The sequence below is a fragment of the Balaenoptera ricei genome, chromosome 14, assembly GCF_028023285.1.
Source record: "Balaenoptera ricei isolate mBalRic1 chromosome 14, mBalRic1.hap2, whole genome shotgun sequence".
Taxonomy (NCBI): domain Eukaryota; kingdom Metazoa; phylum Chordata; class Mammalia; order Artiodactyla; family Balaenopteridae; genus Balaenoptera; species Balaenoptera ricei.
Window position 1 is genome coordinate 31,291,478 of NC_082652.1, and position 20,207 is coordinate 31,311,684.

General features: G+C 45.0%; 1 protein-coding gene across 4 annotated transcripts in view; it reads right to left on the reverse strand.

Moving 5' to 3' along the window:
• Positions 1–20,207, reverse strand: part of MTCL1 (microtubule crosslinking factor 1) — a 123,590-nt gene that overhangs the window by 22,198 nt on the left and 81,185 nt on the right. For all 4 annotated transcript variants that reach the window (XM_059893591.1, XM_059893590.1, XM_059893593.1 and 1 more), the window contains 2 exons: positions 12,487–12,717; positions 11,098–11,295 (listed from right to left, as the gene is read on the reverse strand). In XM_059893591.1, the coding sequence (XP_059749574.1) occupies positions 11,098–11,295; positions 12,487–12,717 (429 nt within the window). The remainder of the gene's footprint in view (positions 1–11,097; positions 11,296–12,486; positions 12,718–20,207) is intronic.

The following is a 20,207-nucleotide window of genomic DNA, read 5'->3' on the forward strand; positions in this document are numbered from 1 at the left end:
AGAAGGGAATTAATAAAGGGCTCATGTCTCTTATCAACATAGGTGGTCATACTCAGACTCGTAGTTACTAAGAGGTCATATATTACAATATATGACAAGCATAGTCATGGGGTGGGGGTGACTTTTGAGGTTTAACAATTAAAGCCAAAAGTAGAGGGTGTGGAAAAAAGGGAACCCTCTTGCACTGTTGGTGGGAATGGAAATTGATACAGCCACTATGGAAAACAGTAGGGAGATTCCTTAAAAAACTAAAAATAGAACTACCATACGACCCAGCAGTCCCACTACTGGGCATATACCTTGAGAAAACCATGATTCAAAAAGAGTCATGTAACACAATGTTCATTGCAGCTCTATTTACAATAGTCAGGACATGGAAGCAACGTAAGTGTCCATCGACAGATGGATGTATAAAGATGATGTGGCACATATATATACAATGGAATATTACTCAGCCATAAAAAAAAACGAAACTGAGTTATTTGTAGTGAGGTGGGTGGACCCAGAGTCTGTCATACAGAGTGAAGTAAGTCAGAAAGAGAAAAACAACGTATGCTAACATATATATATGGAATCTAAAAAAAAAAATTGTCATGAAGAACCTAGGGGTAGGACAGGAATAAAGACGCAGACGTAGAGAATGGACTTGAGGACACGGGGAGGGGGAAGGGTAAGCTGGGACAAAGTGAGAGTGGCATGGACATATATACATTACCAAATGTAAAATAGCTAGTGGGAAGCAGCCGCATAGCACAGGGAGATCAGCTCGGTGCTTTGTGACCACCTAGGGGGGTGGGATAGGGAGGGTGGGAGGGAGACGCAAGAGGGAGGAGATAATGGGGATATATGCATATGTATAGCTGATTCACTTTGTTATAAAGCAGAAACTAACACACCACTGTAAAGCAATTATACTCCAATAAAGATGTTTTTAAAAAAAAAAAGCCAAAGGTAAACGGTTAACTTGTTCGTGAAGGCTTCCTCGTGGTCCCCCGAGATAGAATCACTATCCCTCTCTTTTCTGCTCACTAATGGCAGGAAGAACCACTGCACCTACTTGTTTATCCTGTTCCTCCCCTGTCCCCCAGATCTGTAAGTTGTGGGAGGAGACAGTGCTTAGCTCATGGGAAGCATGCAAACAGGTCTGATAAATGAAGAATGGATTTTTATTACTAATCTGCTTATACCTAACTTAAAAGATTTTATATTTTCTAAAACCAGTCCAGCCCTTTGGACACACATTTCAAAACCATGATTGCTAACTTAGTATGCTTCAGCATGGGCATTTTTTCAGAAAGGTTTGGCCAAATGAATTAATACACACTGAATCAATTATGGTACCTGGATGATAAAAGCCACACGAGCCCATCTCTTCCAATCACACAGAAAACACTAAAAGCCTATCTCGAGCTCCCAGACTGGTCTCAGGGAAATCCTGTTTGGTATATTTATGAGGCAGGAAAAATAAAAGCTCTCTCAGTCCTGCTGGAGGCAGGTTGTCTGTAATATGGGAAGACAGAGAATCCCCTATATGGTAGACCTCCAGTGCCGGGGCAGCGAGGAGTGGACCTCCAGCCTGGGGTCTGCATGCCCATCAGCCTTCTGTCCTCCATCAGCTCGAGAGCCAGTCGTGCTTCTAAAACCATCTAGTCAGTGCAGGAAACATACATGTACATATACAAAAATGGCTAACTGCATTTGGGGAGAATTTGAGATACTTCGCATATGTTTGGATTTAAATAAAGTTGAATTAGAAAAGAGAAACTCCTTAACATGAGATTTATCACTGAAAACACCATAGTTTTCTCCATAGTTTACCTGAAGAGTTTTAATATTAGATACAGTAGACTTTTGGTTGAGTGGAATGGTCTGTTTGTTAGCATTTATTGCTCCTTGATTTTTCTCACCTTGAACAGCAATTTTCACTTTTAGCTTTGAGATGAAAGGCACTAAGAGGACAATTCAGTTAACATTTGCAAAACTCAGCAGATAGAGAACATTCTAAAAATCCTACATGTTCTTTCCAACCATCTGAATATAAGTAAATTACCTCTATTCTCAACGAGATGCTCATAAAATGTGTGAAATTGTATTGATAATAAATGCAGAAGTTCCTTTCAGCTCTACACCAAAAGTATTTAAAAATGATATAAGTGCAAGTGAGTGACAAGATGTGCTGCAACAGTCTTTTCACAAATACACATCTCCCTAAGTACAGAATTTGTTTGCTGAAAAATTAGATATGGTTTATGATAGATTTGATTTTTTCATCTTTGGATTTTAAATTTTTTAAAAAAATCACTATTCAAGTCAAACAGTTTTAAGCATAAAATACTAATAATTTTGATCCACTCTTTGGAGTAGTCTCATTTTCACTTTAGAAAAAGCAGAAAACCACATAATAAATTCTTATATGTTATTAATAACTCCCTGTGAAGCCCAAGTTGTGTATGTGGTCAGCTGTGGGCTTCTTAGGCATATAACAAACAGCCATGACAACATTAGGACCAGAACTTTGTGCTCCTTGAAAGCAGGGTTCACATGACAGTCCTTTTGCAGATTGAAAATTTGCTTCCTCTGGAAGTAAGTACTTTTTGGCATTAGCAGATATCAGATTAAATAAAATTAAGCCTTAATGTTTTCATGCACATTTGGGTCAGAGTAATCAACAATGTCCTGTTAATACCAATATTATATTTAATCATCATGGAATGAGCTCAAAATTGCTTCGGGGTGAGGGTGGCCAAAGGGAACAAGAGCCCAGAGAATTGATGCTATTTGGTACCTGTTCCCATGGTCACCTGGGAGCAGCAATGTGGCCTGGCAAGCAGCCAGCCTAGCTCTGCCACTGGAGAACAATGGCAAGAGCTGATGTCCAAGGGAATGAGCCATAGATGGGCATGATCCTTCCAAATGACTGTTACACACATAAAAACCCAATGATGGTAACTAATGCTAATGGTTTCTAATGGGCCAGGGTGTGTTAATCATTCACCTACAGAACCTTGCTTGCATCTCACATCTATCCTGAGTGCAGAGTCACGTGCCTGTGTTACAGGGGAGGAACCACAGTGACAGGTGACCTGTCTGGCCGTGAGGAAGTGTGGAGCCCGAGTGCAATCCAGGCCTGTGCCACCTGAGGCCAGACAAGCCCACCAACATATGTGAATTCTGGCATCATACCCTACCCGGGCTTTTTTTTTTTTTTTTAAAGATGCCTAATCTCTGTGAAGCAAATTCCATCCCCCCACATCAGGAGAAATAATAATAGTGAGCCATCCTGAAAGAATGCCTAGAAGTTACTCCTCTCACTTTTTCTCTCAGTGGTGGCCCTTTGCTGGCCTAAGTTTTTGGTAAAAAGACCTAAATCAAGTCGAGAATGGAATCAAGACTCTGGTCCATTTCGAGGTCTTCAGGTGAAAGTCTTCTTGGATACAGAGCTTTCTGAACCTTCTGTGCCAGGGGCCCGGCTCTGCAACCTTTTAACTTATATATCTGGTAAGTGTGGTCAATTAAAAAGACCAACTTTTCAATCTCCTTAAGATCAGCTGGTTGGTTTTCTTGCAGAGAAACAGGATAAAATGGTTCCACTATTTCCTTCTCCTCGTTCTAAGGGCATTTCAGCCCTTCCAAGCTCATCTCTCTTGGGGAAGGCTTAAAATAATCCCAAAATTGGCATCAGGAGCTTGACTGTGCTATAACGTTTTAAGCTTATAACAGGTTCAAGGTTGGGCTTCAGCCAATAGGACTGCTACCCAGTTATAGGACAAATATTAATAGAAAGTGAAAAGGAAATTCATAGAAAGGTAGCATACCAATTGGTGAGGCAATACCAGCTACTTTACAGAATCACTTTTGCCTAAGATTTCTAAGACATGTGCATCGTAATTCTGTGAAAGAGCTAAACTACCATCAACTACTTTGCTTGCGTCAGAGCCATTAACTTGGAGATGGGTTTAATCTGAAGTTGGAACAGAGGTACTGACCTGCTGCTATGGGCTGACCCGCAAAAAGCCAGTCACAAAATAGAGGTGCTGGCCTCCACCTCCTACTCACTTAGGCAGAGAGAGTTCTGGAATGCTGTGGTGGCTGCCCCTGACCCCAACACAGGCATGCATAGTTCCTACTTGATACATATAAAGAGAGGGGCCTCCTGCAGGTTCAAAATAAAAGTAACTCTTCCACCAGCAGGAGCCCCAAGACAAGTCCCCTACTGAGATTAGCTAGAAAGGATACATTTACACCTCCAGCAACATTTTAACAGATAAGCCATTTGTCATTCCTACCTTCATTGTTACATTCAGATTAAGATTCTTTTCTAAAACCCTTATCCCCCCCACAGATAAAAGAGAATGAGTCGGCATAAAAAAAAAAAGAGAGAGAATGAGTCATTGAAGACTGGCATGAAAATATAATCTACGATGGAAGTTTGCGGAGATGACAGACTCATCTATGGACAGAACTCCTGTGTTCACTGGCTGAGGATACGCCAGGTGGTCTGGGCCGTAAAGGCTCCGTGCCTGCAGGTCACCATCATTTTCACCAAGAGCCTCTGGAGAATAAAGGTGGGTGTGTAAGAGAACAAATAGATGTAGGTTGAATAAGGTATAAACCCAGAGCTGTCACCAAAGACTTCAAAGAAACAAGGGCAGGTCTGATGAAAGTCAAGTGGCCAGATGGGAACAATGAGCTTATTAGCAAGCTTGTTAGCGTATTTAGATCTCCTGCCACTCCCTGAAAGATATGTCGCAAACTGCAAACTGCCGGCCACAGTTAGCTCTGGGAAGTGGGACTGGGGCCAAGAGAGTATTTCCTCGGATACCTTTTGGTACTGTGACCCTCCACGTCCTGCACATACTATTTTCACAGTAATAGAAACAAACAAACAGAATACACAGCAAAAATAAGGTGTTTTCTAACCTTAAGTTCTAGTCTGGTTCCCTTCATACAGAGTTGCATGTCTCCTAGGCAAAGTTATAAAGTTGCAGAGTCTGAAGAATAAGTCTGGTGCAGCATACACAAGTGAAAGATAAAAGCTACCTAGGCTCAAGTGGAGCACGTTCTTATTTCAAAAATTAAATCAGGGCAGATCACAGTTCTGATGTGCAGAAGTGCTTTTTCCGGAAGTTTTTGCATCTTGGGCAGAGCAGAAAGGGTGGGCTGCCAGCAAGTGGGCTTCTAGGCACCAGGTGAGTCCAAGTCCAGGAGGTCCTGGAGCCAAAGGCATTCTGTCTGTAGGGGAAAGGCCGGCTTTGACCTAGGGCAGCCCCCAAAGGCCCTACACTGAAGATGGGTCCTGGATCACTGGCAAAGGTCCAGGGGAGCAGATTCCACCCGGTCCTCAGGCTGGATCCCTGGTGAGGCTTCCTCAGTGACCAGGGGCAGTTGAAGGAAGACTTGAAGATGAACATGAAACGTAATTGCATTAGATCATGCTCTGAAGTTTAGGTTCTTCATATTTACACTTAGATGCTTTATCAGATCAGAAATAAATGAAAAAGAAATGAAACAATAGCAAAGATCAATAAAACTAAAAGCTGGTTCTTTGAGAAGATAAACAAAATTGATAAACCATTAGCCAGACTCATCAAGAAAAAAAGGGAGAAGACTCAAATCAATAGAATTAGAAATGAAAAAAGAGAAGTAACAACTGACACTGCAGAAATACAAACGATCATGAGAGATTACTACAAGCAACTTTATGCCAATAAAATGGACACCATGGAAGAAATGGACAAATTCTTGGAAAAGCACAACCTTCTGAGACTGAACCAGGAAGAAATAGAAAATATAAACAGACCAATCACAAGCCCTGAAATTGAGACTGTGATTAAAACTCTTCCAACAAATGAAAGCCCAGGACCAGATGGCTTCACAGGCGAATTCTATCAAACATTTAGAGAAGAGATAACACCTGTCCTTCTCAAACTCTTCCAAAATACAGCAGAGGAAGGAACACTCCCAAACTCATTCTACGAGGCCACCATCAACCTGATACCAAAACCAGACAAAGATGTCACAAAGAAAGAAAACTACAGGCCAATATCACTGATGAACATAGATGCAAAAATCCTCAACAAAATCCTAGCAAACAGAATCCAACAGCACATTAAAAGGATCATACACCATGATCAAGTGGGGTTTATCCCAGGAATGCAAGGATTTTTCAGTATATGCAAATCAGTCAATGGATACACCATATTAACAAATTGAAGGATAAAAACCATATGATCATCTCAATAGATGCATTAAAAGCTTTTGACAAAATTCAACACCCATTTATGACAAAAACTCTCCAGAAAGTAGGCAAAGAGGGAACTTACCTCAACATAATAAAGGCCATATATGACAAACCCACAGCCAACATCATTCTCAATGGTGAAAAACTGAAACTATTTCCTCTAAGATCAGGAGCAAGACAAGGTTGTCCACTCTCACTACTGTTATTCAACATAGTTTTGGAAGTTTTAGCCACAGCAATCAGAGAAGAAAAAGAAATAAAAGGAATCCAAATCAGAAAAGAAGAAGTAAAGCTGTCACTGTTTGCAGATGACATGATACTATACTAGAGAATCCTAAAGAATCTACCAGAAAACTAATAGAGCTAATCAATGAATTTGATACAAAATTAATGCTTAGAAATCTCTTGCATTACTATACACTAATGATGAAAAATCTGAAAGAGAAATTAAGCAAACACTCCCATTTACCACTGCAACAAAAGGAATAACATACCTAGGAATAAACCTACCTAAGGAGACAAAAGACCTTTATGCAGAAAACTATAAGACACTGATGAAAGAAATTAAAGACGATACAAACAAATGGAGAGATATACCATGTTCTTGGATTGGAAGGATCAACACTGTGAAAATGACTATACTACCCAAAGCAATCTACAGATTCAGTGCAATCCCTATCAAACTACCAATGGCATTTTTCACAGAACTAGAACAAAAATTTTCACAATTTGTATGGAAACACAAAGACCCCAAATAGCCAAAGCAATCTTGAGAAAAAAAAAAAAAAAAAGAACTGGAGGAATCAGCCTCCTGGACTTCAGACTATACTACAAAGCTACAGTAATCAAGACAGTATGGTACTGGCACAAAAACAGAAATATAGATCAATGGAACAGGATAGAAAGCTCAGAGATAAACCCACGCACATATGGTCACCTTATTTTGGGTAAAGGAGTCAAGAATATACAATGGAGAAAAGACAGCCTCTTCAATAAGTGGTGCTGGGAAAACTGGACAGCTACATGTAAAAGAATGATACTAGAACACTCCCTAACACCATGCACAAAAATAAACTCAAAATGGATTAAAGACCTAAATGTAAGGCCAGACACTGTAAAACTCTTAGAGGAAAACATAGGCAGAACACTCTATGACATAAATCACAGCAAGATCCTTTTTTACCCACCTCCTAGAGAAATGGAAATAAAGACAAAAATAAACAAATGGGACCTAATGAAACTTAAAAGCTTTAGCACAGCAAAGGAAACCATAAGCAAGACGAAAAGACAACCCTCAGAATGGGAGAAAATATTTGCAAATGAAGCAACTGACAAAGGATTAATCTCCAAAATTTACAAGCAGCTCATGCGGCACAATATCAAAGAAGCAAACAACCCAATCCAAAAATGGGCAGAAGACCTAAACAGACATTTCTCCAAAGAAGATATAGAGATTGCCAACAAACACGTGAAAGGATGCTCAGCATCACTAATCATCAGAGAAATGCAAATCAAAACTACAGTATCACCTCACACCAGTCAGAATGGCCATCATCAAAAAGTCTACAAACAGTAAATGCTGGAATGGGTGTGGAGAAAAGGGAACCCTCTTGCACTGCTGGTGGGAATGTAAATTGATACAGCCACTATGGAGAACAGTAGGGAGGTTCCTTAAAAAACTAAAAATATAACTACCATACGACCCAGCAATCTCACTACTGGGCATATACCCTGAGAAAACCATAATTCAAAAAGAGTCGTATACCACAGTGTTCATTGCAGCTCTGTTTACAATAGCCAGGACATGGAAGCAACCTAAGTGTCCATTGACAGATGAATGGATAAAGAAGATGTGGCACATATATACAATGGAATATTACTCAGCCATAAAAAGAAACGAAATTGAGTTATTTGTAGTGAGGTGGATGGACCTAGAGTCTGTCATACAGATTGAAGTAAGTCAGAAAGAGAAAAACAAATACTGTATGCTTACACATATATATGGAATCTAAAAAAAAAATGGTCATGAGGAACCTAGGGGCAAGACGGGAATAAAGACACAGACCTACTAGAGAATGGACTTGACACGGGGAGGGGGAAGAGTAAGCTGGGACAAAGTGAGAGAGTGGCATGGACATATATACACTACCAAATGTAAAATAGATAGCTAGTGGGAAGCAGCCACATAGCACAGGGAGATCAGCTTGGTGCTCTGTGACCACCTAGAGGGGTGGGATAGGGAGGATGGGAGGGAGGGAGACGCAAGAGGAAGAGATATGGGGACATATGTATAACTGATTCACTTTGTTATAAAGCAGAAACTAACACACCATTGTAAAGCAATTATACTCCAATAAAGATGTTAAAAAAAATTAAAAAAAGAAAAAAAGTATTAGGTCACAGCCTTGAATGAACTTATCTTTTAATTAATCCAATTCTGGGAAGATTGGCTGTTGTAACCCCAAGGTCATACTTCTGGCCCTATTGACCATCCTGTGTTTAAAAACCTGATTTCAGGACTTACTAATAAGTATAAAATGCATACACAGCCATAGCAGTGCTGGCCTCAGAAGCTTAATGCAGTGGTGGGCGTCTTGGAGCTCATCCCCAGCCTGGGCCCTTCCACAGAGGCTGGGCGAGCTCAAAGTGCTCACTGCTCCCAGGACAGTCGGGTCCCTGCCGCACTATCAGTCAGCGGGGAATGTTCACAGAGCCAAACATTTTCCAACCTGGTGGTTTTTTATCAACTATTTCCAAGGTCAACTCGGTACATGTAATTTTTTTTTTTTCCCCTCATTTGACATGATAAATGTTGCCATCCACTGGTTCAACTGTAAGAATGTTCAGTATGACACAAAGCGAGGCCTGGGAAATTCTGTTACTTGCTAATTTATCCTTGGGAAAGAAGTCAGGCCACGTTTCCCACTCTGCTTATCACCTTGGGAGGCTTTCTTGGGAGTTTCTGAGAAGGTGCGGCTCTGCGGGGCACCTCCCTTGAGACACATGCTCGGCTTTTGCATCCAGGCTGCCTGGCCGGTACCCACTCTGCGACAGGGCAGACAGACCTCCTCCCAGGGAACGTGCACTCCCGGGGACCCAGCTGTCGTTGCGGTGGAGCTCATTAATCTTGTGTCCTCGGACGGACAGACGGCCTTGTGCACTTGACTGCCATGGGCAGATGGGTCCAGTAAAGGCAGATCTGAATCTGCCATCTGGAAGCCACCCTGTTAGCCCATCCACAGCCTCTGCCCCGCACCATACAAAGTGGAGACTCACTGGTCCATTTCAAGTGGAAGAGCTGAGAAATGAATGTTGGAAGGAGGCGGCAGCAAAGAGAGAGGATGTTAAAATACACTGAACGGGAGGTTCCAGCTGAGTGACTTTCCATAGTTTTCCATCTCACGGGGAAAATTTTCCATGACTGTTGTTTGGGAAACCAGATGTGTTACATTGTTTTCCTCCCCCCTTTCCAAAGCATTTGGATGCACGCGTGGGAAACACCCAATATGCGCCCTCAGAGGCAGTGGGTTTGTGGCTAAACAGCAATTGAGGAATACTATGTGAATTAATCACAGATACTTCATAGGACTGATTGACAACATCGCTTTTAAAAATAATAGAACTGGTAGATGTTAGAGGATGTTTTTGCAAAGTAGCATTTTATTTTCTAACTGGATCTTTGCCGGAAAACACATTCCATGAGCTAAAAATCTCCCCATGGACACTGGCCTAACGACAGACTTCCTAATAACGGTAATTAAAAGTTCCTTTGAAAGTATAACCTCTTTCTTGAGTCATATTATTCTGGGAAAAATGAGGGGTGGATGGGTATGTGTAGAAATCAGGTCTTCAGTTGTGAAAATCTGAGTTGTACACGGAGAGAAGGCAGTAGGGGAAAGGCACACTCCCCCAGGCCTGAGCGCAGACGGCGCCACTTTCCTGCTCTGGATCTGCGCCCAGGTTCTGCTGCCATTCCTCACCCCCTTGATGCCCTGAGGCTCTGGGCGGAGGGAGGGGCCGCAGCTGTGGAGCCCGGTGTGCGCGCAGGGAGCACCAGAACGCCTGTGGCTGAGCAGCTGCAGCTGTGTCCGCGGCCACCCCGCCCTGCACCTCACCCCAGAGCCAGGCTCTGCTTGCCGGACCCTCAAAGAAGCAACACAGGGTCAGGAGGGACTCGGGCCATGGTGCCCAGGAGCAAGAAAGCCTTAGTCTCGCAGGACCTCAGCACGCCAAACCCTCTACGGCTGCCGTTTTGTAGAAAAGTGCAAAAACTCTGGGGGCCATAGTATCTTTTGGCTTATTCAGCAGGGCCTGTCTGCTTATAAAATGAATGGGGCGTTTGGCAGCACTAATAATTAAGGTTCTACACTGAAATTCCACCTCTCTACACACGCTTTAATTTTTTTTCCAAGTGTCGTCAAGTATTTTTATTTGGGACATTATGTTTCACGTGGCTTAAAAAGAACCTGAAACACTTTATACATGTTTGGGGATTAAAAAGACCAAACTTGTTGTGTCTTTCCTCCTGTGCGTTATGTTGCCAGTTTAGTGATGATGCCGACGCCCACTCAGCAAACAGCAAAGCCCTAAGTTCCTTTTCTGGCCATGGTCATGGCACTTCCTCCTTGGAAGAATGGTCAACCTTTATAAGGCACAGGCTACTGCATCCAATACCGTTTTTTCTTCCTGCTGAGGTACATTTGCTGGCCTTGAGGGGACACAATCCATGTGACCTTATCATGTCCTTATTTATGTGAATAAGCCAAATAAATGAGACCTTTCTGCCCTGGGAACAACAGCACGTGAACTGATGACAGACAGACTAGGGGTCTCCTCTCCCCGGCGTGGGCACCCACCTGCCTGTGGAGCTGTCCCCCGTCTGTGGGCTGCAGCCGTGGTCCATGGTCACCGATCTGCACACCAAACTGTGGAGGATGCTCCCCCAGGGAAAAGCCACAGCCTGGACCGTCGTCATCTTGGTCTGGACCGTCCACCTTTGCATCCTCCTGAACGCCAGGCTCCCCAAGCCTGTGGAAGGTCTCTGGAAGCTCACTCTGAAACGGCAGGAGGGGATGATCACAGCTCCACCCGAATCCTTTTGCCCTGAAGCCTGATTTTTAGTGTTTGAGGGTAATTACCCACTTTAGGGGTTATCATGTCTTTGCTTCTCAGCCCTTTCCCCTAATAGGCTCATTCTGGCCATGGCACTCATTGGCCACTTTCTCCATTTTATAGAGTGGGTGCCCAGGTTTATTAGAAGAGATTAGAAATGTTACTATTTATAAATTATTACTGCTCACAGTTAAGTTTTATAAATTAGAGAAGGAGGAACTCCAAAGTATTGATCAACAGAAAACTTTACAACTATTACTAGGTTTTGCTTAATGATGGTTTTCTAGGTCATGGCTATTTGGAAGCAGGTTGAATTCGTTTTTGAAGACATTCTTCACCCTGAGGCAAGAGCATCACTGTATCTTCCCATTCATAGGGTGTCTTAAAATTACATACACTGTTTGTGAGAGTAGGAAGCAGAGGAAAGGTGTTCAGGGGCTAAAAGGAAGCAACAGTCAGAGAGCCCTGAAAGCAGCCGACAAGGTAGCCAGGGGCGTGAATGTCCAGAACACACGGACACCAGCGGCTCCAGCCCTGTGTTCCCCAGAGAGCAAGGCCAGGAAGGAGCCTGCAGAGCTGGAGATCACTCTGCCTTCATCGGTACAAATCAGAAAGCAAATAACTCAGTTCTGGTTCTGTTGTGAATCTGGGAATTGAGGCATAAGAAGGAAGCGTGTACAGGTTTCAGAGGTGGCAAGAAAGTACCCCCTGGAGCTCAGAGAGACCGTATGAAACTGCACTGGCAGAACGGGCTCTGGCATTTAGGACCAAGAACTAAAATGGAAAGAAGAGAGAACAAGTTAGAACTAGGTTTCACAAACCATCACTGTGGAATGAACCGATAAGGACCTCAGGGTGGTAACTTAACGAATTCATCTTTCAGCAACAAAAGACGTGGCAGCAACACTTGTCTGCAGGATGATGTTACAGACCAGCGTGCTCTTAAAACGAGGTCAAAGGGCAGCACTGGACAACCCACTGCATTTCCACTGCCTGGATTGGACTTGACAAAACACCCTGAAGCAGCAGAACATGACTGTACGTATCAGGGGAGGGGGACAGCAGGGCCTGGCTGGGAGTGGGGGCAAGAGCAAAACAGATGCAAAGACAAGGAACTCCCCAGGCAGAGGTACCTCCGTGAAATCCTCCGCGTCCTCCTCCGTCTGCTTCCCTTGCCGCCAGTGTTTCAGCAGCCACCTGAGTTTGACGTAGAAAAGGAAGATGTTCTGCTTCAGGGAGCACAGCTCCTGCTGCATCAAGAGCCTCTCGTCACTCCAGGTCTGCTCGTGCAGCGAGTTCTGCAGGGCCAGGCTGTGCACCTCCAGCTCCCGCCGCCGCAAGGCACACAGGTGCTCCTCCTCCATCTTGAATGGAAGAAAAGAGACGGTGTGACGGGTACCTGTCCCGACCTGGCACCCAAACCAAGGGTCTCTGCAAACGGCCATCCAATCCGTGCCATTTTGCACATGGGACGTGAAACGCAGAAGCTCCCCCACGTTTAGTAAACTCCTTGAGAGGTTCGCTATTTACAAAACCTTGAGCGTTTTCGCTCAGAAATGAAACCTTGAGCGTTTTGTGATGCAGAAGCAAGTGCTCTTTCAAGGGGAGGTGTCAGGATCAATTTTCTTTATGGAGTCTCTCGTGGTGTTTTCAGATGTTTCTAAACTCTGTCAGGAGAACTGTCTCTTGGAATAGATGGCTCACAGCTGACTTATATGCAGACCCCATTTGCCTTCCACACAGGGGCTGGTACCCAAGGTAGATTGCAGTTGTCAAGGCCAAGCAAGTGGGAATCCTTCCCCTTGACTTCCTGGGCCCTGTGGTCCCCACACCCCCTGACAGAGGACAAGCTAGTACTAGACTGCACAGAGGGTGAGCGCACAGGAAAGACCAACAAGCTACTTCCACGCTTGAGACCTCACCTTCCTACCAGGTATGGGCGACACTCAGGGAAACAAAAGCATTGCTGGGAAAGAAATGTTTTCCATCACTATGTTAGTTGCTGCCTTTTCCACATGGGTATAGACACTCTTCCAAGCAGTAAACAACTGTTACGTGTCAATAATGACTAAGCAAAAGGGTGTGAATAAAATCTGAACTTACAGATAAGGGCACAGGAATAACATCCATAGTAGCTAAAGTGATACCTGGGATGGAAGCTTTCTGTTCCACAGACCAAAGAGATGGTTAGAATGCCAGCCTTATCGTTATCCTAACTTAATACCCCCTCTTGTGCCAAAAGCCAATGGGTGGGTTTGGTTTTGTTTCCCTAAAGAACTTGATGGGTGCTCAGAAGCCATGGGACCATGGGAGCATGACTGTGGCTGCCTGAGGTCGACACTGGTCTGACCGACGTGCTAAAGGCCGGTGACCAGTGAGGCCACTCTGTGAGGCCCTGGGCTATGTGGTCACTTGCACGGCCACTGTCGTGATACCAGACCGAGTTTGCACTTGAAGCTGGGATAACATAAAGCTATGGCGATTTCATTCACGCTCTCAGCAGCCGAGTCCCACCACGGGCTCGCTCTCCTGTGGATGCAGGACAGGACGGAGTGACGAAGCGGCAGCCCAGCTGCTGGAAATCCAGTGTCTGCAATTTATTTTTGTGTTATCTTAGGCTATCGACTGACCCTGGTAAAGTTTCAGCTGCTGAGTGCCGCTAACTCATGCTGTGCAGTGCCCAGTGCATGGCGGGTGTCCCAGAGGGGCCCCCAGGATTGGCCGCTGGAGGCGCAGCCCTGGGAAGGGGATGTTCTCTTGGTTTTTTCATCCCTAACCTCCTGGAAACGACCCTTCCTGACTCGCTGGCTCTGACCTCTCCTCCAGGACCCCACACACTTCCCAAGTCTCAGAGTTCTGGTCCTCTGCCTTCAGGGAGGTGAGGGGACCCCCCTTCCATTCCCCTCTGAACAAGCCTAGATGCCATCTCACCACCTCCAACTGAGGACTGGGAGACTCTTCACACCCACCCCTTTATCCTGAATCCAAGTACTAGAAACACCTGGGACCCTGCCATTCTGCTAACGGCGTCTCCAGGGATAAATTCACTCAAACATGATTTTTGGTGCAATGCAAAAAAAGTTAAATTACGTAGGAATTTACCCTTTACAAAAGGAAAATAATTTCATATTACCTAATAATACATGAAACTTGACCTATAAATGTAACTTTTAAAAAGGGGTGCACATCTAGTGGTAAAGGATGGTACCCGGCTCAGCTCTGCTCTGCGTGGCAAGGTGCAGAAGGGGCTCCCTTAATCAGTTTTTTGACCCATTTAGATAAGCACGACCACGGCAACACGGGGCTTCGGTGTAACTCACATTCCTTGCCAAAATAAGTTCTTGGATACACAGGTACCTTATTTTGCATAGGATATGCATTTAAAATACCGTGGTGCCATTTCAAGATCAACTGGTTTTTGGTTTTAAAGATACAGATATCTTTCAAGAACAAATACAAAAAGCAGCAGCCATGGCAATTCCGAGCCTGGATATCTGTTTACAACTCAAGTAGATCCGGGGTGGCAGGAACTGAATGGTCCTCGGAGGCCTGCGGGCAGTGAAGTCCGTCTCCTAGGAACTCTGGGGAAGGACTGAGTGGATGAGGGATCAGGAGCCAGGAACAGGTTACTCTAAATCAGCTGAAAGAGCTGATAAGGCCACAGCTCAGTTAATGGCAGCTTTCTGAAAACAATGGGTGAATTGTTGACGTTTCTCTCAGAAAATTAACCTAATATTGTCAAAACATATCAATCTGCAGGACAGTGAAAGTTATGGACACACTTTAATGTCCGGCGCTTAGGGCCCTTACTTTACTTTGCTGATTCTGGCTGCAGGAAAGTTTAGATTAGATATTAGGAAGACCTTCCCGAGACCACAATGTCAGCATGGAAATGCATGTTTTCGAGCAGGGAGGGAGATAGTGATCTTTATGAGACCCCCAGGGGGCAGCTTGAAGGGCTGTCCCTTCCACACGCCCTCCAGCCCCGCGCCCAGGCTGCACAGCCTGTGCGGGAGACAAGAGTCCTTATAAAACACCTCTTGTTCTCTTTCTCTTTCTTTCTCTTTCTCTCTTTCTCTCTCTCTTTCTCTCTCTCTCTCTCTCTCTCTCTCTCGGCCCTGCAGACAGAGAAGGTGGTGCTGAACCGTGGTCCGTATTTACCTTCCGGATGGTGTCTGTAAATCTCTCTGCCTCCTCTTGATGCATTCTGGCCACCTGCGCAATCTGACCCTGCAGCTCCTTTATCAATACACTCTGTTTAGGTAAAACAGGGGAGCCCCTGAGCTGACTGGTGGGACAAAGGAAGGGGTTTAGTGGCAGCAAGAACTCGGTCTGAGCTGAAGATGCAGGACAAACGTGCACAAGGCAGGGACACACATGGAGTGACATGGCACGCATGGGCGCGGTGGCAGAGGAGTGACCCTCAGCAGCTCCCCCAGAGCCTCACCTGGGCTCCGCCTGCCCTGCACCTCTCACCCAGCAGACGGGTGGGTAAGCGGTACCCAGCACCTGAGCTTCGGCCACCACGGCAAGACAAACCAGGCCGAGAGGTGGCAGCCCCCATAGCAGCTTCAAGACAGCTTTTTAAATGCTGGGGGCGCCAGAGCTGGCAGTCCTGATGGTCAAGCATGACCACCTCACACACAGCCTCTTAGATTCACTGCCCAAGTTCACATGTGCCTCTCAGTTGCATAGTTAATGAGTTCGTACACTTTCCTGTTAGAGTTTTTCCTGCCCCATGGGAGGCCTCCCTTTCCTCCTCACATTCCCACCCAGGATGCTCTAGGTAACCAGCCTGGGGCTCCTTCACCGAACAGACACACATGGTGCCTTGGAGGAGCTACATAAGATCTGCTTGCTACATTTTAGGTTAAAATACTTAAAGGAATCTTTAACATAATTGTTATTGGTAAAATCCATCTTTTATGTGCAAATGGCCATGATAGAGGCCGAGCTTCTCCTTTTGAAATGTTTTTTAGAGATGGAAACGCTGTCATATTGAAAATCTCAGTCATCATTAAAATTGAGGCATGCCGTGCTACTCACTGGTTTCTGCTGCGTAAAGATAGGTGATTTATAAAGCTGGGGATTAGAGTGGTCTGTTGCAAGAAAAACAGTTGTCACTTTGCTAGTTCATTCTGATTACGTTTAACTAATCTGTTATTTCTCACCGAGGGTACCGCTGTTCTCCTCTGATATAAGCTGGTGTTGCCTGGATTGTCATGAGTGAAGATCACATCCCAAGAGTAGGAAATGCAGACAATAAAAGAGCAGAGCACTTGCCCTAGCACAGGGTTGACTACAAGAGAATTTACAGAAAGAAGGATGGAGACCGAATATCAGAGACACTGGGAATTCACCACTTTGGGATAAAATTTTTGAAAGCTAGAGATTTAAGGTCATCCTCTTTTCAAGAAACTCAAGAACTACTGAGACCGTGAATGCCTCTGTAACTTTGCTGGTTACTAGATATTATTACTGCAGCCTTTTATATCTACTAGGCAGAGTCAGGGGTTCTCTCTGAAGAGGGGTATTTCTCTACACATCGAATTTACCCCAATGACTAATTTCTCATTTCTAAAAGTTCTATTTTCTTTAATATGTGGGATCTTTTACAGTACGACTTACTTTTTTGTCCTGTTTGCTGGCCCTTGGTCGATCTGAGAGCGCTTTTTTTACAGTTTCTATCTGCTAATTCTAGGATCTGGAGGTCTCAGAGTGGCTCTAGCTGCTGCTGCGCTAGCGCCATGAGCGCATCGGCGGTGGGGCATCAGCTAGGATCTCGAGTGTGGCCTGGGCTGAGGATGTGCCCGCAGGTGGTCTTGAATTTGCAGAAGCCAGCAGCTGAACAGAAATTCTCCTTTCCTCAGGGGTTCAGCTTAGAGCCTGGTCCTGGTGAGGCCGCCATCCTGACGGGTACCCTGGGGAGGCTTCACGCGGCTGGGCAAGCTGTCCTATTGCCCCCCCCACCCCCCGCCATGGACAGACGCTTCTTCAGCCTTTCATAAAGGGCAGTTTGCGGGGGTGGTCCTGGTTCATTTCTCTCCCTGTCCATTTTCAATTCTGAAGTCAATTCCAACCCTTGAAGATTTTCCTAACTTTCTTGGGAATAGAGCTCTATATTTAAAAGGACATTAGATATTTTATGCAGCACTTTCTATCTACCGAGTGCCTATAGCTTTCGGCTCTATACTGGGGACACAGCAGTAAGTAAGCTGCCCCCGACCACTGCCCTCCTGGGGCTTCCCTCCTGCCCCTCGAGGAGTTTGGCACAGGAGTGCTTCCAGGTCACCTGGTTGCTCTATGGCCAGCTTTACTTTTTTTTTCTTTCCTTTTGGCCATGCTGCATGGCTTGCAGGATCTTAGTTCCCCAACCAGGGATTGAACTTCGGCCCTCAGCAGTGAAAGCGCCGAGTCCTAACCACTGGACCACCAGGGAATTCCTCCAGCTTTACTTTTTCTTTTTTTTTTCCAAATAAATTATTTTTGGCTGCATTGAGTCTTCGTTGCTGCGCGCGGGCTTTCTCTAGCTGCGGCGACTGGGGGCTACTCTTTGTTGTGGTGCACGGGCTTCTCATTGCAGTGGCTTCTCTTGTTGTGGAGCACGGGCTCTAGGTGCGTGGGCTTCAGTAGTTGCGGCACGTGGGCTCAGTAGTTGTGGCTCGCGGGCTCTAGAGCACAGGCTCAGTAGTTGTGGCGCACGGGCCTTAGCTGCTCCGCGGCATGTGGGATCTTCCCGGGCTAGGGATCACACCTGTGTCCCCTGCATTGGCAGGCAGATTCTTAACCACTGCGCCACCAGGGAAGTCCCAGATTTACTTTTGAGTTACATGCTACTCTATACATTTAAAATATGAAAATCCTCCGTATTTTAACACATTTGGTACCAGCCCAAAGCTCTGAATTATTAGATGTTAAAACGAGCATTGAAATCAAGCTGATCTTTTAAGAAAAGCAAAGACCTATTAATTTAGTTTCTACATATTACACTATTTCGTTTGGTTGTCATCTTAATAAATAATTATATAAACTTTTTATTTTGAACAAATATACAGGCCTCCTATTTCACTGTCGTTTGATTAAAAATGTGTTCCTCTGAACCTCACCTTGGAAGGGTCACAGAAAAGGACCCTTTAAGTCCTATGAGGATGTTCATCTGGGACATTTGATTCACCTACAGCGGCTCCCGTGTCGTCTGTGGAGGCTGGTCAACGACAGAAACTTCTAGATCCTCCTCATCTACAACACATTTTCCTCTTTTCTGGTCTATTTTTGCTAATGGAACATTAAACTCTATGGACAACTAATTGCTCCTTGTCAGGATGCCGTTACTCCAGTGTTACAAAAGCAGAAATACAAACAGGCTGTGGCAGAAATTTCCATCCAGGGCCACACAACTGCCACATTCACAGCATTTTCACGCAACACAGAGATCTCCGGAAAATACATACTTCCCTTCATCGCCATGTTCCCGAAGGTTAGATTCTGAAACCATCCTCCGCGCACTCACCTGAGATTCTGATTAGACATCGAACGCACTGACCTCGTCCTGCGCAGACTGTTTACGTGAACGGACACCCTCCGCAGTGGCCCCCAGGCTGTGGGCTCGTGTTCGTCTCGACACCACAGCTACCTCCCTGTGTTACTAATGGGAAGCCCGCAGCCCACACCTGCCCCTACGTGGCGTGTCCCACGCCGATTTACACTGCTAATTTCCTGGCCATCTTCAGAGATAGTGGCTTATAAATTACTTTCCACACTTAAGGAGACAACTTCACTATCTCGATATACCAAAAACAAAATGAAACAAACAAAAAAAAAGCTTTTCATTGTAGCCACTTATTAGACACTAGCAACACTACTTTCTAACTAGGACTCTGTTTCACCTGTATCCCTGTGACCTCATCTCCCGTGACTTCCATTTTGTTCTGGCCGGTTTTGCTACCCCTTCTTTCCAAAGTGGTTTATCGGGTCAACACCTGTGCACACATACTTGGCATAAACCCCACGTCGTTTTATCGAGGATGGTATGTCACAGCTGAGGCCGAAGGGATAGCTCGTTGATTAAAGGACAAGAGGAGGGGCTCAGGAGAAGATCTCTGAGATTTCTGACCCAGAAACTCAATCCTCTGGGCACAGGCTCGGTGTCATTTATGTGTGTAATCTGACCAGTGCCCGTGCTTGGCTACTCCTCATTCAGAACTATTTTTAAGGCACCCCACACATTCCAAACCACATATTCCGTACCCTGCTCTCCTTAACAGATGGGAATCTCTCAGCAGATTTGCCGGGAGCCACAGGGAGCAAAGTCAGGGAAGAATCCAGTGCCACATGAGAATCTTGCTGATATCTACCGAGAGGAACAGGCAACAGCAATATTGGTCCTTCTGAAGTCTGGTTGTTCTCCTCTGAGCAGTTAACTTTTGTGTGGTTGCATTAGTAGGTTAGTGGGTGTTAGCAGGTTGTGACTCTGGCTCTCTCTGGCTGTGACAGTTCTGAGAGGCTGGGTAGATACACCTTCCCCTCCCAAGCTTATCGTGTGCGGTCAGAGGGGCAGGCCTCTCACTGCACAGACCTGTTACCTGCTAACACGGTACCCTGGAGTAAGGTAGTTTTTTTCTTTTTCGCCTTGTTGTTATTACTGCTGCTACTGGTACTGCTAGTACTAGTAGTAGTTAAGTTTGGGTGTTTGGCCAAACACCCAAATCTTGTCAAATAAGCACTTAACTTCTTTCCCCTTTCCCCAAACTTGAAAATCTATAAGGCAAAAAACATAGAAAGCACTTCACAAGTGGAACTTGAGAAATTGGAATTGAGAAATTTTCTGAACTTCAGCTTAAATTCAGAAAGTTGT